The sequence below is a fragment of the Tamandua tetradactyla genome, chromosome 19 (genome assembly GCF_023851605.1).
Source record: "Tamandua tetradactyla isolate mTamTet1 chromosome 19, mTamTet1.pri, whole genome shotgun sequence".
NCBI lineage: Eukaryota > Metazoa > Chordata > Mammalia > Pilosa > Myrmecophagidae > Tamandua > Tamandua tetradactyla.
This window is the reverse complement of record NC_135345.1, coordinates 3,025,450-3,047,016: the sequence shown is the minus strand read 5'-3', so window position 1 is coordinate 3,047,016 and position 21,567 is coordinate 3,025,450. Positions and strand designations below refer to the sequence as shown.

Below are 21,567 nucleotides of genomic sequence, written 5' to 3'. Positions count from 1 at the left end.
TTATTTCTTCATACTGCTTCGATCCACTGGCCAGCGGCCTCTCCTTTCAGTTGGATGCACTGCTTGCAGGGGAGGCCTTGTGGGATGAACTACCTCAGGTTTTGTTTATCTGACACTGTCTTAGTCACTCTCCCACTTTTGAAAGACAGTGTCACCGGATATAGAATTCCTGGTTGGAAACTGTTTTGTTACAACCTTTAAATATTTGTCCCAGTGCCTTCTTGCTTCCAATATTTCTGATGTGAAACTGGCACTTAATCTTATTGGGGCTCCCTTGTGCATAGGATGTTGGTTTTCTCTTGCAGCTTTCAGTGTTATCTCCTTGTCCAGTGCATTCGACAGTTTAATTACTATGTGTCCAGGCGTGTTTTCTTTGAATTTATCCTGTTTGATATTCATCAGGGTGCTCAAGTGAGTTTATTCATGTTTTTCTTTAAATTTGGAACATTTTCTGCCATGATTTCTTTGAATCTTCCTTCCTCCATTTTCTCTTTCTCTTCTCCTTCTGTGATTCTCATAAAGTGTATACCGGTGACCTCCATTGTGCCCCACAGGTCTCTCTGGCTCTGCGCACTGTTTTTCATTCTGTGTTTTCCTGCTCCCTAGCTTGGATCATTTAAATTGTCTTGTCTTTGAGTTCACCGATTCTTTCTTTTGCCACATTCAATCTTCTACGGAGAGCCTCTAGGGAATTTTTCATTTTATTATTATGTTCTTCAAATCTAGTATTTGTTTGATTCCCTTTAAAATTTTCTGTCACTTTATTGAGAATCTTATATTGTTCAGTCTTCATTTTCCTGACATCCTTTAGTTCTTTCTTCATGTTCTCCTTTCTCTCTTTGAGCATGATGTTACACATCATGTTGTACATTTTAATCTTTTAGCGTGTTAATTCTGAGATTTATTCCCTGAGCTGCCACTCAGTCTTATCGGGACTCCCTTGTGGCTAAAATGTTGATTTTCTCTTGCAGCTTTCAGAATTCTCTGTTTCCTCACATTCTCCCCCTCCAGGGTGCTCTGTTATATGTATTAAAGCCAGTAATCCTGTTCCCCAGGAAACTTGGACTTAGGTGTTTCTTACACTGCTCTGGCTGTCTGGAAGCTGTTTCTGCCTACGGGGAAGTTCTGAGAGGGGCAGACACAAAGGAGTGTCCAGGCAGAGTCTTTCTGGCTGCTCCTTGTTAGACTGGGGCTGACACAGAGGCACCAAAGTATGCACCTGGCCATGACTCTGCTCCCTCCAAACAGGGCCTGGACCCACAATGGGAGCACACGCTGCCTCTATGCTGCATCGAGGAGGTAAAGGATGGGGGAGGAAACAGAAAGTGCACCGTGAGCTTCTCCTATAGCTTTTTTTTTTTATTATTAATTAAAGAAAAAAAGAAATTAACACAACATTTAGACATCATTCCATTCTACATATGCAATCAGTAATTCTTAACATCATCACATAGATGCATGATCATCATTTCTTAGTACATTTGCATCGATTTAGGAAAACAACTAGCAAAACAGAAAAAGATATAGAATGTTAATATAGAGAAAAAAATAAAAATAATAATAATAGTAAAAAAAAAAAGACACAAACAAACCAACAGACAAACAAACAAAAAAAACCTATAGCTCAGATGCAGCTTCATTCAGTGTTTTAACATGATTACTTTACAATTAGGTAGTATTGTGCTGTTCATTTTTGAGTTTTTGTATCTAGTCCTGTTGCACAGTCTGTATCCCTTCAGCTCCAATTACCCATTATCTTACCCTGTTTCTAAGTCCTGTTGGTCTCTGTTACCAATGACATATTCCAAGTTTATTCTCGAATGTCGGTTCACATCAGTGGGACCATACAGTATTTGTCCTTTAGTTTTTGGCTAGACTCACTCAGCATAATGTTCTCTAGGTCCATCCATGTTATTACATGCTTCATAAGTTTATTCTGTCTTAAAGCTGCATAATATTCCATCGTATGTATATACCATAGTTTGTTTAGCCACTCGTCTGTTGATGGACATTTGGCTGTTTCCATCTCTTTGCAATTGTAAATAACGCTGCTATAAACATTGGTGTGCACATATCCGTTTGTGTCTTTGCCCTAAAGTCCTTTGAGTAGATACCCAGCAATGGTATTGCTGGGTCGTATGGCAATTCTATATTCAGTTTTTTGAGGAACCGCCAAACTGCCTTCCACAGTGATTGCACCATTTGACATTCCCACCAACAGTGGATAAGTGTGCCTCTTTCTCCGCATCCTCTCCAGCACTTGTCATTTTCTGTTTTGTTGATAATGGCCATTCTGGTGGGTGTGAGATGATATCTCATTGTGGTTTTGATTTTCATTTCTCTAATGGCCAGGGACATTGAGCATCTCTTCATGTGCCTTTTGGCCATTTGTATTTCCTCTTCTGAGAGGTGTCTGTTCAAGTCTTTTTCCCATTTTGCAATTGGGTTGGCTGTCTTTTTGTCGTTGAGTTGGACAATCTCTTTATATATTCTGGATACTAGACCTTTATCTGATATGTCGTTTCCAAATATTGTCTCCCATTGTGTAGGCTGTCTTTCTACTTTCTTGATGAAGTTCTTTGATGCACAGAAGTGTTTAATTTTGAGGAGCTCCCATTTCTTTCTTTCTTTCTTCAGTGCTCTTGCTTTAGGTTTAAGGTCCATAAAACCGCCTCCAATTGTAAGTTTCATAAGATATCTCCCTACATTTTCCTCTAACTGTTTTATGGTCTTAGACCTAATGTTTAGATCTTTGATCCATTTTGAGTTAATTTTGTATAGGGTGTGAGATACGGGTCCTCTTTCATTCTTTTGCATATGGAAATCCAGTTCTCTAGGCACCATTTATTGAAGAGACTGTTCTGTCCCAGGTGAGTCTCCTATAGCTTTTAAATTTCTGTTTTCTTGATTCAGCACTCGCTCACTTACTGCAACCCTTCTACTGTTTTCCAGAGTTTTAAGGAAAAAGGCTCTGCCAGTTTTGGCTAGTTATTCTAAGACTCTGTGGGGGAACAGAATCCAGGAGTTTCTTATACCACTATCTTGGTTGACTGCTAGTGGGAGGAGGATGCTAATTTTAAGAAAGGCAAAAATTTTAAACATTTTCTTCTTATCTATGTCAATATAGAGAGGAAACTTAATTTTCCTCTCTATATTTGAAACTTATAAATTAAGTTTAGGAAACTTATAAATTAAGTTTAGGAAACTTATAAATTAAGTTTAGAAAATTAAGGAAACTTAATTTTCCTGAGACATACATTTAAAATGTCTCAGATACATCTGCCTCTTGCATTTACTGTTGAATACTTAATCAAATTTACATAACCACTAGTGAATAGAGTGTAAGGGAACGAAGGTCCCTGGCTTCTTCACTAAAGAATGGGTGCCATGGGTGAGGGCCTATTTCATTCTAGAATAGACTATTTTATCTCTTGTGCATTTTCCTCTACAGCCCCACCTGGAACGGTGAGGGTATCACAACACAAACCAAATGAAGAGTGTTTCATGCAGGATTGAGAGACACTGGCCAAGTACACTGATTTTGTTAATCCACACATAACTCTTAGTTATTAGAGAAAATGTAATCACTGAAAGGCTGCTGTGAGAGATTTTTACTACATAACCTTGTTTTATATACTAAAAATAGATGTAGTTAGAAGGTTAGAGGACATCCTCTGAATAAACTCCTTGAGGGAAGGCAGGGTTCAAAGCAGGATCATCTGTTATTCCAAGGAGAATAACTTCACTTGGAAAACATAGTTTCTAGATTTCATGCTAGTACAGAAAGTCTCTCTAAACTACACTTTAAAAAAAATTTTTTTTATTGACAAAACAGAACATACAAACACAAACATTCTTAACATATGAACATTTCATACTTGGTGTATAATCAATGTCTAAACTACTCTTTCATTTTCAAAAGGAAATCAACTTTCTTTGTGAAATTGGGTTAATGAGATAATACTTATGAGAATCAGAACAAGCAATGTGGAGATTTAAACAAAATAATTTGTATTGTTTTACGACTGTTATACACAATACGGATGTCTAATCCTCATTTAAAATGCTGTCATTGACGTAAAGTATCTGACTTTTAATGTTGGTAAACTATAACCTCTTTGGGTCAGAACAGTCTTCATGCCAGCAGCAAACAGCCTTGGGATGGTTTTTCTGGCTAGGTTCTAAATAGCACCATATCGCTCTTAAACTATGTGAGATCTCTTATGTAAGAGGCACTGAAAAGAGAGAGCTGAAAAAAGAAAGCACTATGTTTTCACCTTGGCAAAACATTTTTTGTTCTTTTAACACATTACATAAAAAAATTATAAAATGTTTTTTTACCCCTCTTTTTAAGATCCTATGGAAGAGGCTTCTCTTTCGTCTGGCAACTGATAGTCGACACATTTTCTGCTTTTTACTTAACGGCAAATTTTCAGATTCACTTTTATTGATGTCATAGAAACAACGGGATTCGATCATCTGCATGCACAGGAGAGTAGGACAAGAGAGGCTGTGTTAAGGCACCCATGAAGTGGGCTCTGCTAGCTCCCACCTGGCACCCATGCTCCTGGGTCCATCCCAGTTTCCTTTTCTGGACTACTTTCCCTGCTTCCCAACCTCTTCTTGGGGTGAGTAATGTTGTCTCCTCCTCTTTCTCTGAGGGCACCCACAAAGCAGGTAACTGTTGTGGGGCCATGGCTGTCCAGCCAACCCTGCCTAGGAAAGAGGGCTCAGGTGGTGGCAGGCATGCCTCCACTGTGCCCACAATAGCCATCTTCTGTCCACTTCCTGTAAACAGGACCAACAGTACCTTCTGTGCTTCTGGGAAATTGACTTGCTAAATGTGGGCAAGTCAACAATTCTGTGCTCAAAGATCCTGTATAATTTTGCCACACACATGGCTAAAAAGAGATTTTAAACTGTAGCTGATATGTGCACACTCACGCACACACAGACACACACACACGCATAATTTTTCCTTCGGTTGTCTTACCTAGCATAAACCGGTATGTTTAAAAGCATAATACCTCATTCTGCCAGGGGATGGAGACAGAACCCGTAGCAAATTGAGCATAGAAATCATCATCTGTGCTATCCAGGTAGACTCCTTTCACAGCAGAGAACTCCTCGATATCCAGGACATTCTTAAAATAAACCGCGTGAGGCTGCGCACCGAGAGCAGAGCGTCACCACCTAGGTAACACCACTGCATGCACAGTAAGCGCGGTGATTGCTACAAGAACTCTTGGTTTCCTTAATTACAAAGAATGAAATGCATTTAGAATGGATGCACAGACATGACCACTATTCATCTTTCCATATGAAGCATTTTCTTTTCCATACAAAGTGTCCTCTGGAGCAACAGGTCCCTCACTTTGCTCTAAGGAGCCTTTCCACATCACAGATCCTGTGGGTACTACATCTTCTCCAGATCACCACCTGCTCAAGCACACAGACACCTCTTCAGGGCCTGTTTTTATTTCCTGTAGTGGAAAATGATTACAGACAGCCAGGGGATGAAGGGAGTGGGTGGGTGTTGGCTGTGGGTCCAACAGTGACAATTCCCACAGCCGCCTCTGAGTGAAGCACCCTGCGGCAAGTCTATGTCAGGTCTTGCTGCACACTCTCTGTCAGAGCTCACCCAGTGGCCTCAAAGTGGTGGATATGAAGCAGGCAACCAGGCGCCCCATGCCACTCCCACTCCCGCTCCTGCCATGGGGTTGGAAGAGCCCTCCTCCAGGATAGGAGCCATAGGCTTGCAGTTCCCCCACCCCTTGGCACTGTTGTCCAAAGGCACAAGGAGTCAAGGAAGCAGGCAGGCATGCCAGGAACCAAGCTACACCCCCTGCTGTTGCAGCCACTCAGAAAATATTCTAGCAGCGTGCCAGAACTCACGCACTGTAACGAGTCTTATCGAAGCTGTGACATTCTGCAGGTCACTAGTCAGGGCAGTTGTTGCATTAGAAAGTACCAGTCATTCATTCACAACAGACACCAAGGCCCATGTCTCGAAGGTGGGAAAATGGAATTGAATGACAATTTCTGCCTTCGGTTACTTAAAACCCCATGCTGCCCTACATGCCAAAGCAGTTTTAATTCCTCCGACTAAACTATCTGATGAGTTATTGGGCCCTACTGAGAACAGGTGCCACCCAGGCTTATGCTATTAAATGAAGTAGGACCCTTGGAAACATCCACAACGTCCCTAGGCCTCTGCCTGGTGTGCTCTTTCCTGGCTGCTCTCAAGCCCCGGCGCTCTCGCTTCCTCCTCTGCCAGGGCCTTGCCTTCCCTGCTGACTGTGCACTAGCTGCTGTTTAGACCAGACGGCCCATTTGAAGGCCTATCCATGCACTCCTGATAGTCAGATATTCCGCTCACTGTGTTAATTTGTTTGTCTATCACTGTGGACTAGAACGAGCTCCAAAGGGGCAGAGACCTGGTGTGTCATGTTCTCTGATGTGGCCCTAATACCTAGAACTGTGCCTGGCAGGTGGCAGACATTCAATAACTTATAATGTATTAATTAATTAAAAGGAACATATGCTACAGACATAAAATAAACATAAAAAGACCTAAATTATACAACTAAAAACATTTTAATTGTACATCTTAATTCAATCACATCCTGCAAAATGATTCACATTTCTATAACATGTCTGTAACAGATTATTAAAAATAGAGTACAGATTGTTATTTTCAGATTTATTCTTCCCTCAGTAGGAATTCCTCGTCTATTATCACTCCTACCAAGCTTTTACATAACCTTATTTGATCCCAATAGCGGGCTCGTGAGGGAGGCCTAGTGCCACCCCCACTTTAGGGAGAGACCGAGTGGGCACCCTGAGGCCCAGCAGCAGAGCACAGAGTGGGGACCGTGCGCTCCACAGGGCAGGCGTGTGCATGGTGTGCTCTGCCAGTGGCCGAGGCCAACAGACAACAACAAGACTGGAGCCGTGCAGGCCCTAGACAGCATGCAGGAGGTCACGAGAGGTGGTCTGACGGCAGAGGGCAGAGTATAGATTCCTGGCCCCAGAGGCCAGGGGCCCCCTGCAAGGAAGGGCTGTGCAGGGAAGGTGGGGGGAGGGGTTGGGAAGAACCTGGCTGTGCCAGGGAAATCTGAATGGTTTAAAAACATAAATTGTTATTGGATTAATTTTCTTAGATAACCAGCTACCCTTTCGGTAACCTACTTACATCAGGAGAGAAAGGGGCATCGACCATATTTGCTTCCAGCCTCCTGAAGTTAATGTTCTTGAAAACAGGATGGCGTTTTACTTCGGCTGCTCCAGATCCTCGGCAGCCCAATCGTTGCTTTGGATTTTTGTTAAGTAGCTGTCACGAGAAAAAAACAGGGTCAATGTAAACCCATATGATAAAAATTAAAACTCAGAAAACCCCCTAGGTGAAGTTGAGACTCACCCACAGGCGAGCAGCTGATCACAATGCATGGCCCACACTCAGATGCCACTTGCTCTCCCCCAGGCCTCCGCTGGACAAGACTTACATGCTCAGAAAACCCTCAGGCCCTCCTTCCTATCTTACGGCATTTATTAAATTCTGCACCTCCCCTTCTTTTCTTTTTCTTTTTTTTTTACTGCGTTCCATGATTCTTTAAGAACAAAGTGATGAGTGATGTGGGATTAAAATCAAGAGCATCACTGAACTTCACCTTCCCTCCAACCAGTTTCCTCCAAATTTCCCTACCCCCACCCACTGTATTCCCAATTCCTTCCTTCGGCTTTTCTTACTATCACTATTTTTATGTTTGTTTAGGCCTACCCTGTAACTGTGAGCTCCTAAAGGGATAGGTTCTATTTCTAATTCATGTTTTTTAGGTTCCTACAGCCCTAACAGAGTGTCTTATATATAGTAAGCATTCATAAAATATTTATTAAACTGAATATAAACAGTAGCTTTGTCAGAATATTGTTAAATATAGGGAAGCTATTCCCAATTCAAAGCAGAAAGACCTGGCTGGAAGAAAAATCAAGCTGACAAACGAGCTCCAGCCTTGCACTGCTTCCTAGACTGAGACGAAGTAAAAGGGAAACATACTTAGCCTCTGACCACTATCAACTCTGTAGTGACAGATGCGATTCCTGGTGGGTCCAGGATCCGGGCAGAGGCCTGTGCCTGGTCTCGCTCCTGCTTCGCCTATGACCCTGCACATCCCCTTCAGCCACCCTCTCCCCTGGCCACACCCCAGACCTTTCAGGACCAGTAGCTGTGAGCCTTTGGGACATCCAACTTCTACCCAGAAGGACCCTGAGTCCTGCAAACCTTGCATGGTACTGTGCCAACGCCCCATTTGCTTCTGCCGCCTCTCACCGCCTACCCCCTTTCCTCTAGCCAGCTCAGATCCCAACGGCTGCGGTCCAATACTTCAGGAGCCCCAAATTTCCCTACCCCCACCCACTGTATTCCCAATTCCTTCCTTCGGCTTTTCTACTAGTTTCCTCCAAATTTCCCTACCCCCACACATTGTATTCCCAATTCCTTCCTTCGGCTTTTCTTACTATCACTATTTTTATGTTTGTTTAGGCCTACCATGTAACTGTGAGCTCCTAAAGGGAGCACTCGTCCCCTGACAGCCTACACACTCTCCTTTTCCATTGCTTCCATTGCACCCACTCTGCCCCAGGACGGCATCAGGGAGGCAGTTTCTCATTTTACTGCTGTGTCCCCAGTGCCAATGATAGTGCTTGCCACGTAGAAGATGCACAATGAATCCTTGTGGGATGAAAATAGATGTGATAAAACGAGCTAAAAAATAATAAATACTGGTTTAAGATACATGAGTAATGAAGAGAGCGAGACCCTTCCCTTCAGGTCTGGGCAGCTCAGGGCGGTAAAAATGGACCAGATGGTGGCTGCGTGGCCTGGGGCTACCCTGACGATTCTGACCAATTCTGGGCACGGACCAGTGTCTTCTCTCAGGGGAGCCCATCTCCTCATTGTGACATGCAGATAATCATGTCAATCTTATAGGGCTCTCAACAAAATTAAGAAAAATAATATCAGCACCTGCCCAGCGCTGGTGCACGACAGGCCTGTCTGCTCAAGGCATCCATCCTGAGTACAACTCCTGGGAGGGGGTTAAAAAATATACACACAACTGGGCACAAAGAGAAAAAAACTACCTGTTTCAAAAGGACCTATTCTATTTCAGAATATTAAATAGTGATGAAATACTCAGTTTTATGTTTCATTTCATATAATATTGGTTGAAAAAATGAGGCTTGGCTGTTTCCTGAAGAGGATAATTACCTTGATACCACTCTTCCTTTCTATAGCATGTTTTGAGAAAACGAAAATTGAATTTTACTCTGCTTTGCTCTAATTGATCAGAAAATACATGAAATCATTTTCCCAGAACACACCTATAAACTTCTGCCAACCACCCACCTCATCCGACTTGAGATACACGAGTGTCAGGAGGTAAGAGCGCATGTGGCAGCCAAGGGAGCTCAACTGGGCTTCTGTCTCCTCACTGCTATAACTGCAGCAGCCAAGGGAGCTCGACTGGGCTCCTGTCTCCTCACTGCTATAACTGCAGCAGCCAAGGGAGCTCGACTGGGCTCCTGTCTCCTCACTGCTATAACTGCAGCAGCCAAGGGAGCTCGACTGGGCTCCTGTCTCCTCACTGCTATAACTGCAGCAGCCAAGGGAGCTCGACTGGGCTCCTGTCTCCTCACTGCTATAACTGCAGCAGCCAAGGGAGCTCGACTGGGCTCCTGTCTCCTCACTGCTATAACTGCAGCAGCCAAGGGAGCTCGACTGGGCTCCTGTCTCCTCACTGCTATAACTGCAGCAGCCAAGGGAGCTCGACTGGGCTCCTGTCTCCTCACTGCTATAACTGCAGCAGCCAAGGGAGCTCGACTGGGCTCCTGTCTCCTCACTGCTATAACTGCAGCAGCCAAGGGAGCTCGACTGGGCTTCTGTCTCCTCACTGCTATAACTGCAGCAGCCAAGGGAGCTCGACTGGGCTTCTGTCTCCTCACTGCTATAACTGCAGCAGCCAAGGGAGCTCGACTGGGCTCCTGTCTCCTCACTGCTATAACTGCGGCAGCCAACAACACAGAGCAAAGGGACTAACGGGGGAGTGGGTTAGAAGCTGCCTTTCCAAACCTCTATGGAACTTGACCCACCATCCTGCAGATGGATTTAGCATCCTTGGAAAACTTCTGGGAGTATTCCTCAGAGTCCTCCTTCACTCTCCGGTTGACTTCCTCCCGTTTGACTTTCTCTTTGAATTCTTTGAATGGAGAATGTCCCTCAATCATTTCATATATCAGACAGCCAAGTCCCCACCAATCGGGACTAAATGTATAGTTTTCATTATTGACAACTTCTGGAGCTACATAACAAATACAGGAAATTAAATTACATAAAGTCAAATAATGGTTTTAAATTTTCTTGTAATTAGTTTCAAACACCACATTGTAAATTTCATGTGTTATGATGGGGCTGGATCTGGAAAACATGATACCAAGCAAAAGAAGCCAGACACAAAAGGCCACACCCTGAATGGTTCCTTTTTATACGACCCCAGAAGAGGCAAATCCATGGAGAGAGAAAGTAGATAGGTGATTGGGAGTGCTGAGGGGAGCAGGGATGGGGAGTGACTATTAATGGGGCAGGTCTTTTTTTGTGTGTGTGTGTGGGGGTAATCCAAATGTTCCTATTGGAGCCCTGGCCCCATGCCAGGCCAGGAGGCCCAGGAGCTCCAGGTTCCAATTCTGGGGCTGCCTAAGGCCAAGCTCCAGCTTCACGGATGCTCATTTTCCAGGTCAGAGTGGGAGGCCAGCAGGAGGGGCGGCACCACAGTGAGGGGCCTGCCGCCCTATCCTGACCGCCTGTGGGCCTGCTTCTCCTCACCTGGGAGACCCCCAACTGGTTCAAGATGTCAAAACACCATGGTCCTATCGGCAACGGTGGGTGTTAAAGCCCATCTCCAGGCACACTTATATTTTACTTTCTCTATATTCTCAGGCAGTCAGGCAGAGAGAGAGAGCATAAAGATTGCTGAAGGGACCTTACACGTACCCATGTAGCCAACTGTCCCAACTCTTCCGCGGACGGTCCCCCCTTCTGGGATCTCCACAGCTAAACCAAGATCTGAAATCCGGATATGTCCTGTTTAAGTTCAAAGACATTACACAAATCAGAGTGGGAAGTACTGACACTTTAACAGCAATAAAAATTGGGGGAAAAATCATCTTAAAACCATAGGTAGAAGAAATATGACCACTTCACGCTCTGAAACATTTAAATTTAAAATCACATTTAACTTTTCCACATTTAGCAAAATTCATATAGTTCATTCAATTTCACTAAGAGCAGGACATTAGATTTACACCTAGCTATTGGTAAGAAACTCTTTAATCACAGGCAATCACTTGAAAAGATAGAAACATTGTGTTTATCATTTCATTTCCATATAACTAAGACACATCAATAAAAATATAATGAATTCTAAAGCACATATACGCTACCAGTCAAAGTGCCAATGGGCTTATGTACAGGAATAAGAATAGATGAGTAGTATGGACTTTTCCTCTGAAGAACAAATGTTAATAGAGCCAGGGAAATGATAAACAAAATTGAGGCACATCACTTAAAGAAATACATTATGGTTAATGTCTTGTTTATAAGAGGATTTAAAAATCTATCAAATCCCTTACATAATAAATTATAGAAAATGCTCTTTTAAGAGATTAGAAAGATCCACCCGAAGCAGACATCCTGTTCTGCACTTAGGAGATGCTCATTAAATATCTACTGAAGAAATGAATTACCCAGTAAATATCTGCTGAATACCAACAATACCTGTCATGCCCTTCTGCTCTGGAGCAGGCACAGGAGAGCACAGCCTCTGCCTCAGCTTGCACAGAGGGTGGACGGCGCCCAAGTTGGATTTATTTCAGTAATGAAAGGTTAGTTTAACATTTGAAAATTACTTGGTGAATTTTATAAATTAACAGAAGAAAGAAGAACATCATAAGATCACCCTGATAGAAAAAGCATTGGCAAAATTCAACACCCATTCGTTATTTTTTGAAAAAGGAAAATTCCTTAATCTGATAAAGAACTTCTATGAAAATACTACAGCAAATTTCACACTTAATGCCAACATACGGAAAAGTTACCCCTGAGATCAAGGAGAAGAAATGGCTGCCTGGTATTATCACTTCTATTCAGCACTGTCCTGCAAGTCCTATTCAGTGTCATAAGACAAGAACAAGAGATACAAGCCACACGAATTGGAAAGATAGGCATAAAACTGTCATCTGCAGATGGCAAGATGGTAGATGTAGAAAATCCAAAAGAATTTACAAATCTTTAGGCTCATCAACTGAATTTAACAAAGTCACTGGATATAAAGTCAGTACACAAAAATCAATTGTACTTTGAAATACCAGCAATGAATAGAAAATGAAATTTTACCAACACCATAAAAAAAATCAATAACAAAAATGTGTGTGGTAGTTAGATTCAGTTGTCAGCTTGGCCAGGTAAAGGTATCTTGTTCTGTTGCTGTGGACATGAGCCTATGGTATGTGAACCTCATCTGTTGCTGATTACATCTGCAGTCGGCTAGGAGGTGTGTCTGCTGCAATGAATGACGTTTGACTTAACTGGCTGGTGCTTAAATGAGAGACTCAACGTAGCACAGCCCAAGCAGCTCAGCACACCTCATCTCAGCACTCACAGCTCAGCCCAGGCCTTTGGAGATCAGAAAGGAATCACCCTGGGGAAAGTTGTCGGAACCCAGGGGCCTGGAGAGAAGGCCAGCAGAGACCATCCTGTGCCTTCCCACATAAGAAAAAACCTCAGTTGAAAGTTAGCTGCCTTTCCTCTGAAGAACTAATGAAATAAATCCCCTTTTATTAAAAGCCAATCTGTCTCTGGTGTGTTGCATTCCAGCAGCTAGCAAACTAGAACAATGTGTATGACTATTTTAATAAAAATGACAAAGCAATACTGAGAGAAATTAGAAGAGGCTCAAATACATAGAATTAGATATTGTGTTCATAAACTGAAAGACTCAATAACATTAGGGTGTCAATACTCTGCAAATTATATATACATTAACCACAATCCCAATAAAAATCCCAGTAGGTTGGGCTTTGTTTTTGCAGAAACTAACAAGTTAATTATAAAAACTCATTCATTGCTAAGGCAATCTTGAAGAACAATAATTCTGGAGGACTTAACCAACTGAAAGCAGACTGGCTAGACAAAGCTGTAGCCATTAAGAATGTGCCATTGGTGCAAGGATAAGAAAAAGACCAATGAAACAGCACAGAGCACAGAGGGAGAGCCACACACCTAAAGATGGTTGAGTTATGACCAAAGTAACACTCCAGAAACTTGGTGAAATGGAATGATATTGGGTCAACCGGTTACATACTACATAAGGAAAAAAAATTACTTTAACCTCCTTCCACACACACAAATTAATTCCAGATGGATTGTAGAAGTACATGAAATAATGAAAAATGAAATAATGCTTTTAGAAGAAAAAAGAACATTTTTGTGATGTAAGAGTAGACACAGATTTCTTAAGCAAAACATAAACAGCAATAAACTTAATGGAAAACTAATTCATAAATTGGAATGTATGAAAATTAAGAGTATCTATTTTTCTGTAAACCTATAACTTCTCTAATTAAAAGAAGGAAAAAGCAAGAAAAAAAAAAGAATTATCTGGCACATCTGCTTCTAGCCAAGAAGGAATAACTGACACAAAACTTGTCCTTCCACCATAAATTGCCTCCATACAGCAAAGTGGTCTTGCTAACTTTAAGGAGAAAGAAGTCAGAATTTTGGAAACGTGAGTCAGCTCTGAATGTGACTTCTAGAGAGGAGGGAGCTATATATAGTGAAAGATATACAAATATCTGCATAGGGTTTTCCTTGAGTCCTCTTAAAAATGAACAAATAAGCAAACAAACAAATTTGAATATGTTCACATATGCAAAAAATAAAGATATCATTATCAGTATAAAGCCTGCCTCTCTCCACCCCATGAGTAAGAAGAGTTTCTTATGAGTTTTCCTTTACATTTCCTTACGTGTACACAAGCAAACACGAATTTGCATCATTTCCCTTTTTCCCTCACAGTCCACCCACTCCAACAGCCTCACTACTCCCCTGGGAACAGTGTGCCTTGGAGGTGGCTCTGCATTTCTACAGAGTGCTGCTCCCTCTGCTGTCCTCTCTGCTTAGCAGCACACACAGACGTGCTGAGCACAGCTAAGAGCCAGAGGCCCTGAACAAGCTACTTTCTAAATCTTAGTTCCTTCCTTCCTCACAGGATGGATGCTTTATGCCTAAACTAGAGAATAAGCACGAAAGCATTTGGGAAAAGCATAAAAGGAGTCCATGAATTAAAAGTATCCCCTGTTTGAAAAAGTACACCAAATGTAAATTGTGGACTATAGTTAATATGCTATTTTAATATTCTTTCTCAATTGTAACAAGTTTCCCACATTACTGTAAATGTCAATAATGAGGTAAAAAAAAGTGTCTTTTTTACATGATTTTTCTGTAAACCTACAATTTTTCTAATTAAAATAATAATAATAGGCTCTCAACAAATCTTGGCTACTACTGTTAAAAAAAAAAAGGAGTACAATTATAAACATGTGCTATCATCAGCTGAAACAAATGTTCCACACCAATGTAAGATGCTGGTGATGGGGTGGGGTATGGGGATCCTGTATCTTATGCATGATTATTTTTTAAACTCACAACTTCTCTAATAAAAATACTAAAACAAACAAACAAAAAAAAGTCCCCTGTTTGTAATTCTCACCACTTGATGGGCATTTTTCTTTGCTTTGTAACACCTATCCTCTTTGCCTGTGTACCAGTGGCATCTTGTGCTCTTTCTACCAGACTTTAAGACCCTTCTTACACTGTCGAGAAAAATCACTTGAAAAAAGTTTTCTCCCAATCTTGCTCAGACAGTTTACTTCTTATACTCGGTCATAGTGCAGGGGCAGCAGTTACTGCATTTCCCTGGTGCAATTATCACCCAGAGAAAGTCAGAGCTGAGGGTGCACCCATGCTGCTTACAAGAGTCAGCCCCAAGGGCTGGCCACTGCCCTTATCGCATGGGTCCCACAAAGCCCACGCAGCTTTGGCGCTCCTGCCCTGGTCAAGAGCACAACACAGGAGCAGCATGCCAGTATGTGGAGAGCATGAAAATGAAAATGCAAGGAATAAAACAAGATGTGGGCTAATAGTAACAAAAAGGAAAGAGAAAATGCTCTTCACATTTACTCTATTTTTTTTTTTTTTTTAACATGGGTAGGCACCGGGAATCGAACCCAGGTCCTCTGGCATGGCAGGCGAGCATTCTCGCTTGCTAAGCCACAGTGGCCCGCCCACTTCACCTTTACTCTAATATACTTCTCAAACTCAATTATTAACTGAAAATCATGACCACTCTTACTTCTCGCTTAAATATAGGAGAATGACAATGTTCTCTATAGATGATTTTTTTTTTTTTAGAGAACACATCCCATGGCATTTCTCCTTTTTTTTGCTTTAACTGGCTAAGTCCGCCTCAGCTTCCTGCCTCCAAGTCCCTCTTAACAAAGTCTAGGCCTTAGATGCAAAGGGCTGTCTCCCACTTACCACGGTCATCGAGGAGAATGTTCTCAGGCTTTAAGTCTCTACAAAGAAAAAGACAAGAAGCTCAATGACTCAGCACCTGAAAGGATAACCCTGGGGCTCTGGGCAACAGCTAGAAGGGCGAAATAGAAACCATCCTTTGTGGATCAAATGGGAGCCCTTCACGTATGTTATCACAAGGCTTTAACCATCACACAGCTTCAATTCAGCATTACAAGGATTCTACAAAATTCATTTCAGCAAACAAGCTGCATATGTCAATAGTGTAGGCTTGGTAGAGCTATATGGATTTAATTATAGTCACTCAACTGAAGATCCCTCAGTGAGCTGGGTCAGTTTCTCTTGTCGTTAATACATATTTTACAATTTCAACAACTGAAGAGTTCCCATAATAGAACTTAGTTGTAGGGTCAGACAGACATGGCTCTAAATCCTGGCTCTGCCTCTTGGCAGGTGTGTGGCCTTCGCCTCTGCATCCTCACCTGTAAAGCGAAGTGACTGAAACCCTCTCGCTTCCCGGGGTTACTGCAGGGTGTGGCTGGGATCATGTCTTACAGCAGGGAGCACGTAATAAACAGTAAAGGTAGAAGGATGCCACAAATGTCTAACATGTCTAATATATTTTAAATTTACTATATCAAAGCACTTAGGTGTCTTTTCCCCTTAGGGAAAAAAAGTTACTTTCCAAAGGATTTATACTGAATTCTGACTTCAGGTTTGGTTCTATCACCACGCTCCATCTTCACTGAGAAGTACCCCTCAATCTGCAGACACGTCACTAAAACCTACTGAGGAGAACTGGGAAACCAACAAAACAGAATAATCCCTGAAATAATGGGGAGTGGGGAGGACAACGAGATCTTGGAAGTTCCTTAGAGACAGCTGTCTTGAACCACCAAATGCAAACTGACATGAGCACTTGCAGCAGACTCCCAGACTCGAGTTCTTTTATAAACACTTGTGATTAAGTTCATGTGCCCACCTGGCTGTGCGGTGGTGCCCAGTCATTTGGTCAAGCAAGTACTGTTGCTGTGAGGGCACTTTGGGGTTTGGATCACTGGCCAGTTGACTGCACCCGTGGCTGATTTCGTCTGCAGTCTACAAAGGAGACTGCCTTCAGCAATGAGAGAAGTCTTATCTAACCAGCATCTTAAAGGAGAAGTGATAGTTTTGGGGATCAGAAAGAATCCCCAAAACAGAACAGCCAGCCTCTTCTGGGGAATTCAACATTACCTCCATTGAGTTTCCAACTTGAGACCTGCCCTAAAGAATTTGGACTTGCCAGGCCCCACAGTCATGTGAGCCAATCCCTATCACCAATCTCCTACTATATACATTTATACGTCTTATCGGTTCTGTTTCTCTGGAGAACTCTAACCCAACACCCTCCCAGAAACTATAGCCAGAAAGATGACACACCATTCTCTTTAAAACCTCATAAAGATATCCACACAAAAATATCTTCTGGGGAGACGCCAATGCCCCTTTTAATGACGGTCTCCTCTGGGGCCAGGTGGCCGTGGGGCTGGGCCGCAGCCTCCCGCTGTCAGTGCTGTTGCATTTTCAAGCCATGTGCACCCGCCCGGCATTATCTAGTGGGATGAGAATATTTTTTTTCCTTTATTCTTTTTCTGTATTAAAAAATCTTAATAAAACTAAAAACCAAGCAACTCATCTTTTTTTTGAAACGGATGAAGTGAATTCAATCTTTAAAATCAAACAGGTCTGAAAGGGAACACTAGACACAGATACAAAGACAAAAGAGAGAGGTGTGGAGAAGAGTGTAGAAAGGAAGACTATGAGTAAAGGTAAAGAGAAGGAAAATTAGATATGACATATAAAATCCAGAAGGCAAAATAGTAGAAGAAAGTACTACCCATGCAATAATAACACTGAATGTTAATGGATTAAACTCTCCAATCAAAAGACATAGTCTGGCAGAATGGATTAAAAAACAGGACCCATCTATATGCTGTCTCTACTCAAAGGACACGAGACGAGGCCAAGGACACAAATGGACATTTACACACCAATATTTATAGCAGCATTATTAACAACTACCAAGAGATGGAAACAGCCAAAATGTCCATCAACAAACAGTTGACTAAACAAACTGTGACATCTACATAAGATGGAATATTAGGCAGCTGTAAGACAGAATAAAGTTATGAAGTATGTAACAACATGAATGGACCTTGAGGACATTATGCTGAGTGTGATTAGCCAGAAACAAAAGGACAAATACTGTATGGTCTCACTGATATGAATTGACATCAGTGAACAAACTTGGAATATTTCCTTGGTAACAGAGACCATCAGGAGATAGAAATAGGGTGAGATATTGGGTAATTGGAGCTGAAGGGATACAAACCACTCAGAAATGGATAGCACAATACTACCTAACTGTAATGTAATTATGTTAAAACACTGAATGAAGCTGCATGTGAGAATGATAGAGGGAGGAGGGCTGGGGACATAAATGAAATCAGAAAGAAAGATAGATGGTAAAGATTGAGATGGTATAATCTAGGAATGCCTAGAGTGTATAATAATAGTGAAATGTACAATGTACAAATTTTAAAAATGTTTTTGCATGAGGAAGAACAAAGGAATGTCATTATTGCAGGGTGCTGAAAATAGATGGTAATTAATACTTTAAAATGTCACCTTATGTGTGAGACTAAAGCAAAAAATGTTTACTTGTTACAAAATTTATATTTTGACTAGAGCATGTCCTAATATAACTCATGTAGATACTTTGATTGAAAGTCATAAGTACTTGGAACTCAGGAAGGACATGAGATTTTGTTGGTTTGTCCAGAGTGATGCCCCAATGAATCCCAGAGTGATTTGATCAGTGACTGGAAAAGTATTTGCAAGCCCCCTTCGGGGAATGGTGAGAGCGCGGAGAAATTCAACTTCCCCAAGTTGAATTCTTGATATTCTCACAAACAGTGTGGACAACCAAAGCTATAGGCTGAGCCCCCAGTCTTGGGGTTTGTTCATATGAAACTTAACCCCACAAAGGATAGGTCAAGTCTACTTAAAATTGAGGCCTAAGAGTCACCCTCAAGAAAGCCTGTTTTGTTGCTCAGATGTGGCCTCTCTCTCCAGCCAACATGACGAGCAGTCTCACCACCCTCCCTCTCTCTGTGTGGGACATGACTCCCAGGGTGTGGACCTTCCTGGCAACGTGGGACAGAAATCATGGAATGTGCTGAGACTCAGCATCAAAGAACTGAGAAAAACCCTAGAATGAGCTGAGAATTAACATCAAGGGATTGAGAGAACCTTCTCGACCAAAAGGGGAAGAATGAAATGAGACTAAGTGTCAATGGCTGAGAGATTCCAAACAGAGTTGAGAGGTTATCCGGGAGGTTATTCTTATGCATTAAGTAGATATCACCTTGTTGTTCAAGATGCAGCGGAGAGGCTGGAGGGAACTGCCTGAAAATGTAGAGCTGTGTTCCAGTAGCCATGTTTCCTGATGATGACTGAACAATGATATAGCTTTCACAATGAGACTCTGTGAATGTGAAAACCTTGTGTCTGATGCTCCTTTTAGCTACTATATCAACAGAAGAGTAGAACATATGGAATAAAAATAAATAATTGGGGGAACAAATGTTAAAATAAATTTAGTTTGAAATGCTAGTGGTAAATGAAAGCGAGGGGTAAGGGGCATGGTATATATAATCTTTTTTCTCTGTTATCGTTTTATTTCTTTTTCTGTTGTCTTTTTATTTCTTTTTCTAAATCGATGCAAATGTTCTAAGAAATGATGAATATGCAACTATGTGATATATTAAGAATAACTGATTGTATATGTAGAATGGAATGATATCTTAATGTTTTGTTTGTTAATTTTTTTAATTAAAAAAAGAACAACAAAAAAAAATCAAATAGGTCTGGCATCTTGTTCTTTCCATTGCTGCACAACTCCTTAGATCTTATTCATCAGACTACTGAACTGTTCTCTTTTCAGAGACATAGATGCCATTCCCCTATTTTCTTATATCCTTGTTTTGAACTGCGGTGGCTCGCTGAATCAAGCAGCTGAATTTGACACAAATTCAAAGTCATTTCCTTCAATTAACTCATCTTTCTGGGCTTGAGATACTGAACAGGCAACACCTGGCTTCATCTGAACCTGTGCACGTATTTTTCATGCAAAAAATTTCAGATTTTAACCAGAGACCCACTCCCCTGAATAACGTTGCTGGGGAGGTGAGTATATGCAGACCTCATCTTGAAATAGAAGCCCTGTGTCACACCTCAGTCATGTTCTGTACATGGCAGACAGTGCCAATTGCACCCAGCTCCCTTCAATTTCCCTACCATTTGTCAGCCCAAACACTCTCCTTTTTCTTCCCAAGCGGACTGAGTTCTACATTGATATGACTGAAGCAACCCTTAACAGGGATCTTCTACTCCTTCCTTGCCTTGCTATACTCAGCAAAGTCAACAGAACACCTGCCCACCTGTCTTCCTTCCTTTCAATGTCTCGTTGGACTGTTAAAAACCTTGCTGCTCGAGGTGTGGTCCAGATACAGGCAGCACTGGCATGGGTGGGCACCCTTCAGAATAAAAACTGGGGGGCCCACCAGCACCTCAGGATGCAGAATCTGCACCTTAGTCAGGTCCTCAGGGACTCAGAGTCCCAGTGAAGTGTGGGCCACTCTCAATCGTTTCTTTGAGTTCTAGACACTGATGTTCTGGATCACCTATAGACCATCCTGCTCTGAAAGTACAAAATAACATTACCTGCCAACTCTTATGGATGTCACTACTTGTCAAAACTTGTGCTTGAGCACTTTACATGCATTATCTCCTGAAATTCTTAAAAAAAGTCTGTGGAGCACGTATGGATGAGGTACTATTCTTTTTTTAAAATTTTTTATTAATTAAAAAAAATTACAAGAAACAAACATTCCCAACACATACACTCAGCAATTCACAATATCATCACATAGTTGCATATTCATCATCATGATCATTTCCCAGAACATTAGCATCAATTCAGAAAAAGAAATAAAAAGACAACAGAAAAATATAACAAACAGAAAAAAAAATTTTACAGGCCATACCCCTTACTGATCCCTTTCATTGATCACTAGCATTTCAAACTAAATCTATTTTAAGATTTGTTCCCCCTATTATTTATTTTTATTCCATATGTTCCTCTCATCTGTTGACTATGCAGATAAAAGCAGCATCAGACACAAGGCTTTCACACAGTCACATTGTGAAATCTGTATCATTATACAATCATCATCAAGAAACACAGCTACTGGAACACAGCTCTACATTTTCAGGCAGTTCCCTCCAGCCTCTCCATTACATCTTGGATAACAAGGTGATATCTACTTAATGCATAGGAATAACCTCCAGGATAACCTCTCAACTCTGTTTGGAATTTCTCATCCATTGACACTTTGTCTCATTTCACTCTTTCCCCTTTTGGTAGAGGTTTTCAAAATCTCTTGATGCTGGGTCTCAGCTCATTCTAGAGTTTTTCTCAATGCCTTGATGCTGAGTCTCAGCTCATTCTGGGATTTCTGTCCCACGTTGCCAGGAAGATCCACACCCCTGGTAGTCATGTCCCATGTAGACAGGGGGAGGGTGGTGGGTCTGCTTGCTGTGTTGGCTGGAGAGAGAGGCCACATTTGAGCAACAAAAGAGGTTCTCTTGGGGGTGACTCTTAGGCTTAATTTTAAGTAGGCTTGACCTATCCCCTGTGGGGTTAAGTTTCATATGAACAAACCCCAAGACTGGGGGCTCAGCCTATAGCTTTGGTTGTCCACACTGCTTGTGAGAATATCAAGAACTCAATTTGGGGAAGTTGAGTTTTCCCCTGTTCTCACCATTCCCCAAAGGGGACTTTGCAAATACTTTTCCAGTCACTGATCAAATCACTCTGG

General features: G+C 41.8%; 1 protein-coding gene across 3 annotated transcripts in view; it reads right to left on the bottom strand.

Moving 5' to 3' along the window:
* GRK4 (G protein-coupled receptor kinase 4) overlaps window positions 1-21,567 on the bottom strand; it is a 188,003-nt gene that overhangs the window by 19,815 nt on the left and 146,621 nt on the right. For all 3 annotated transcript variants that reach the window (XM_077136280.1, XM_077136282.1, XM_077136281.1), the window contains 6 exons: window positions 15,650-15,687; window positions 11,048-11,137; window positions 10,150-10,358; window positions 7,196-7,333; window positions 5,028-5,165; window positions 4,342-4,479 (listed from right to left, as the gene is read on the bottom strand). In XM_077136280.1, coding sequence (XP_076992395.1) covers window positions 4,342-4,479; window positions 5,028-5,165; window positions 7,196-7,333; window positions 10,150-10,358; window positions 11,048-11,137; window positions 15,650-15,687 — 751 coding nt within the window. The remainder of the gene's footprint in view (window positions 1-4,341; window positions 4,480-5,027; window positions 5,166-7,195; window positions 7,334-10,149; window positions 10,359-11,047; window positions 11,138-15,649; window positions 15,688-21,567) is intronic.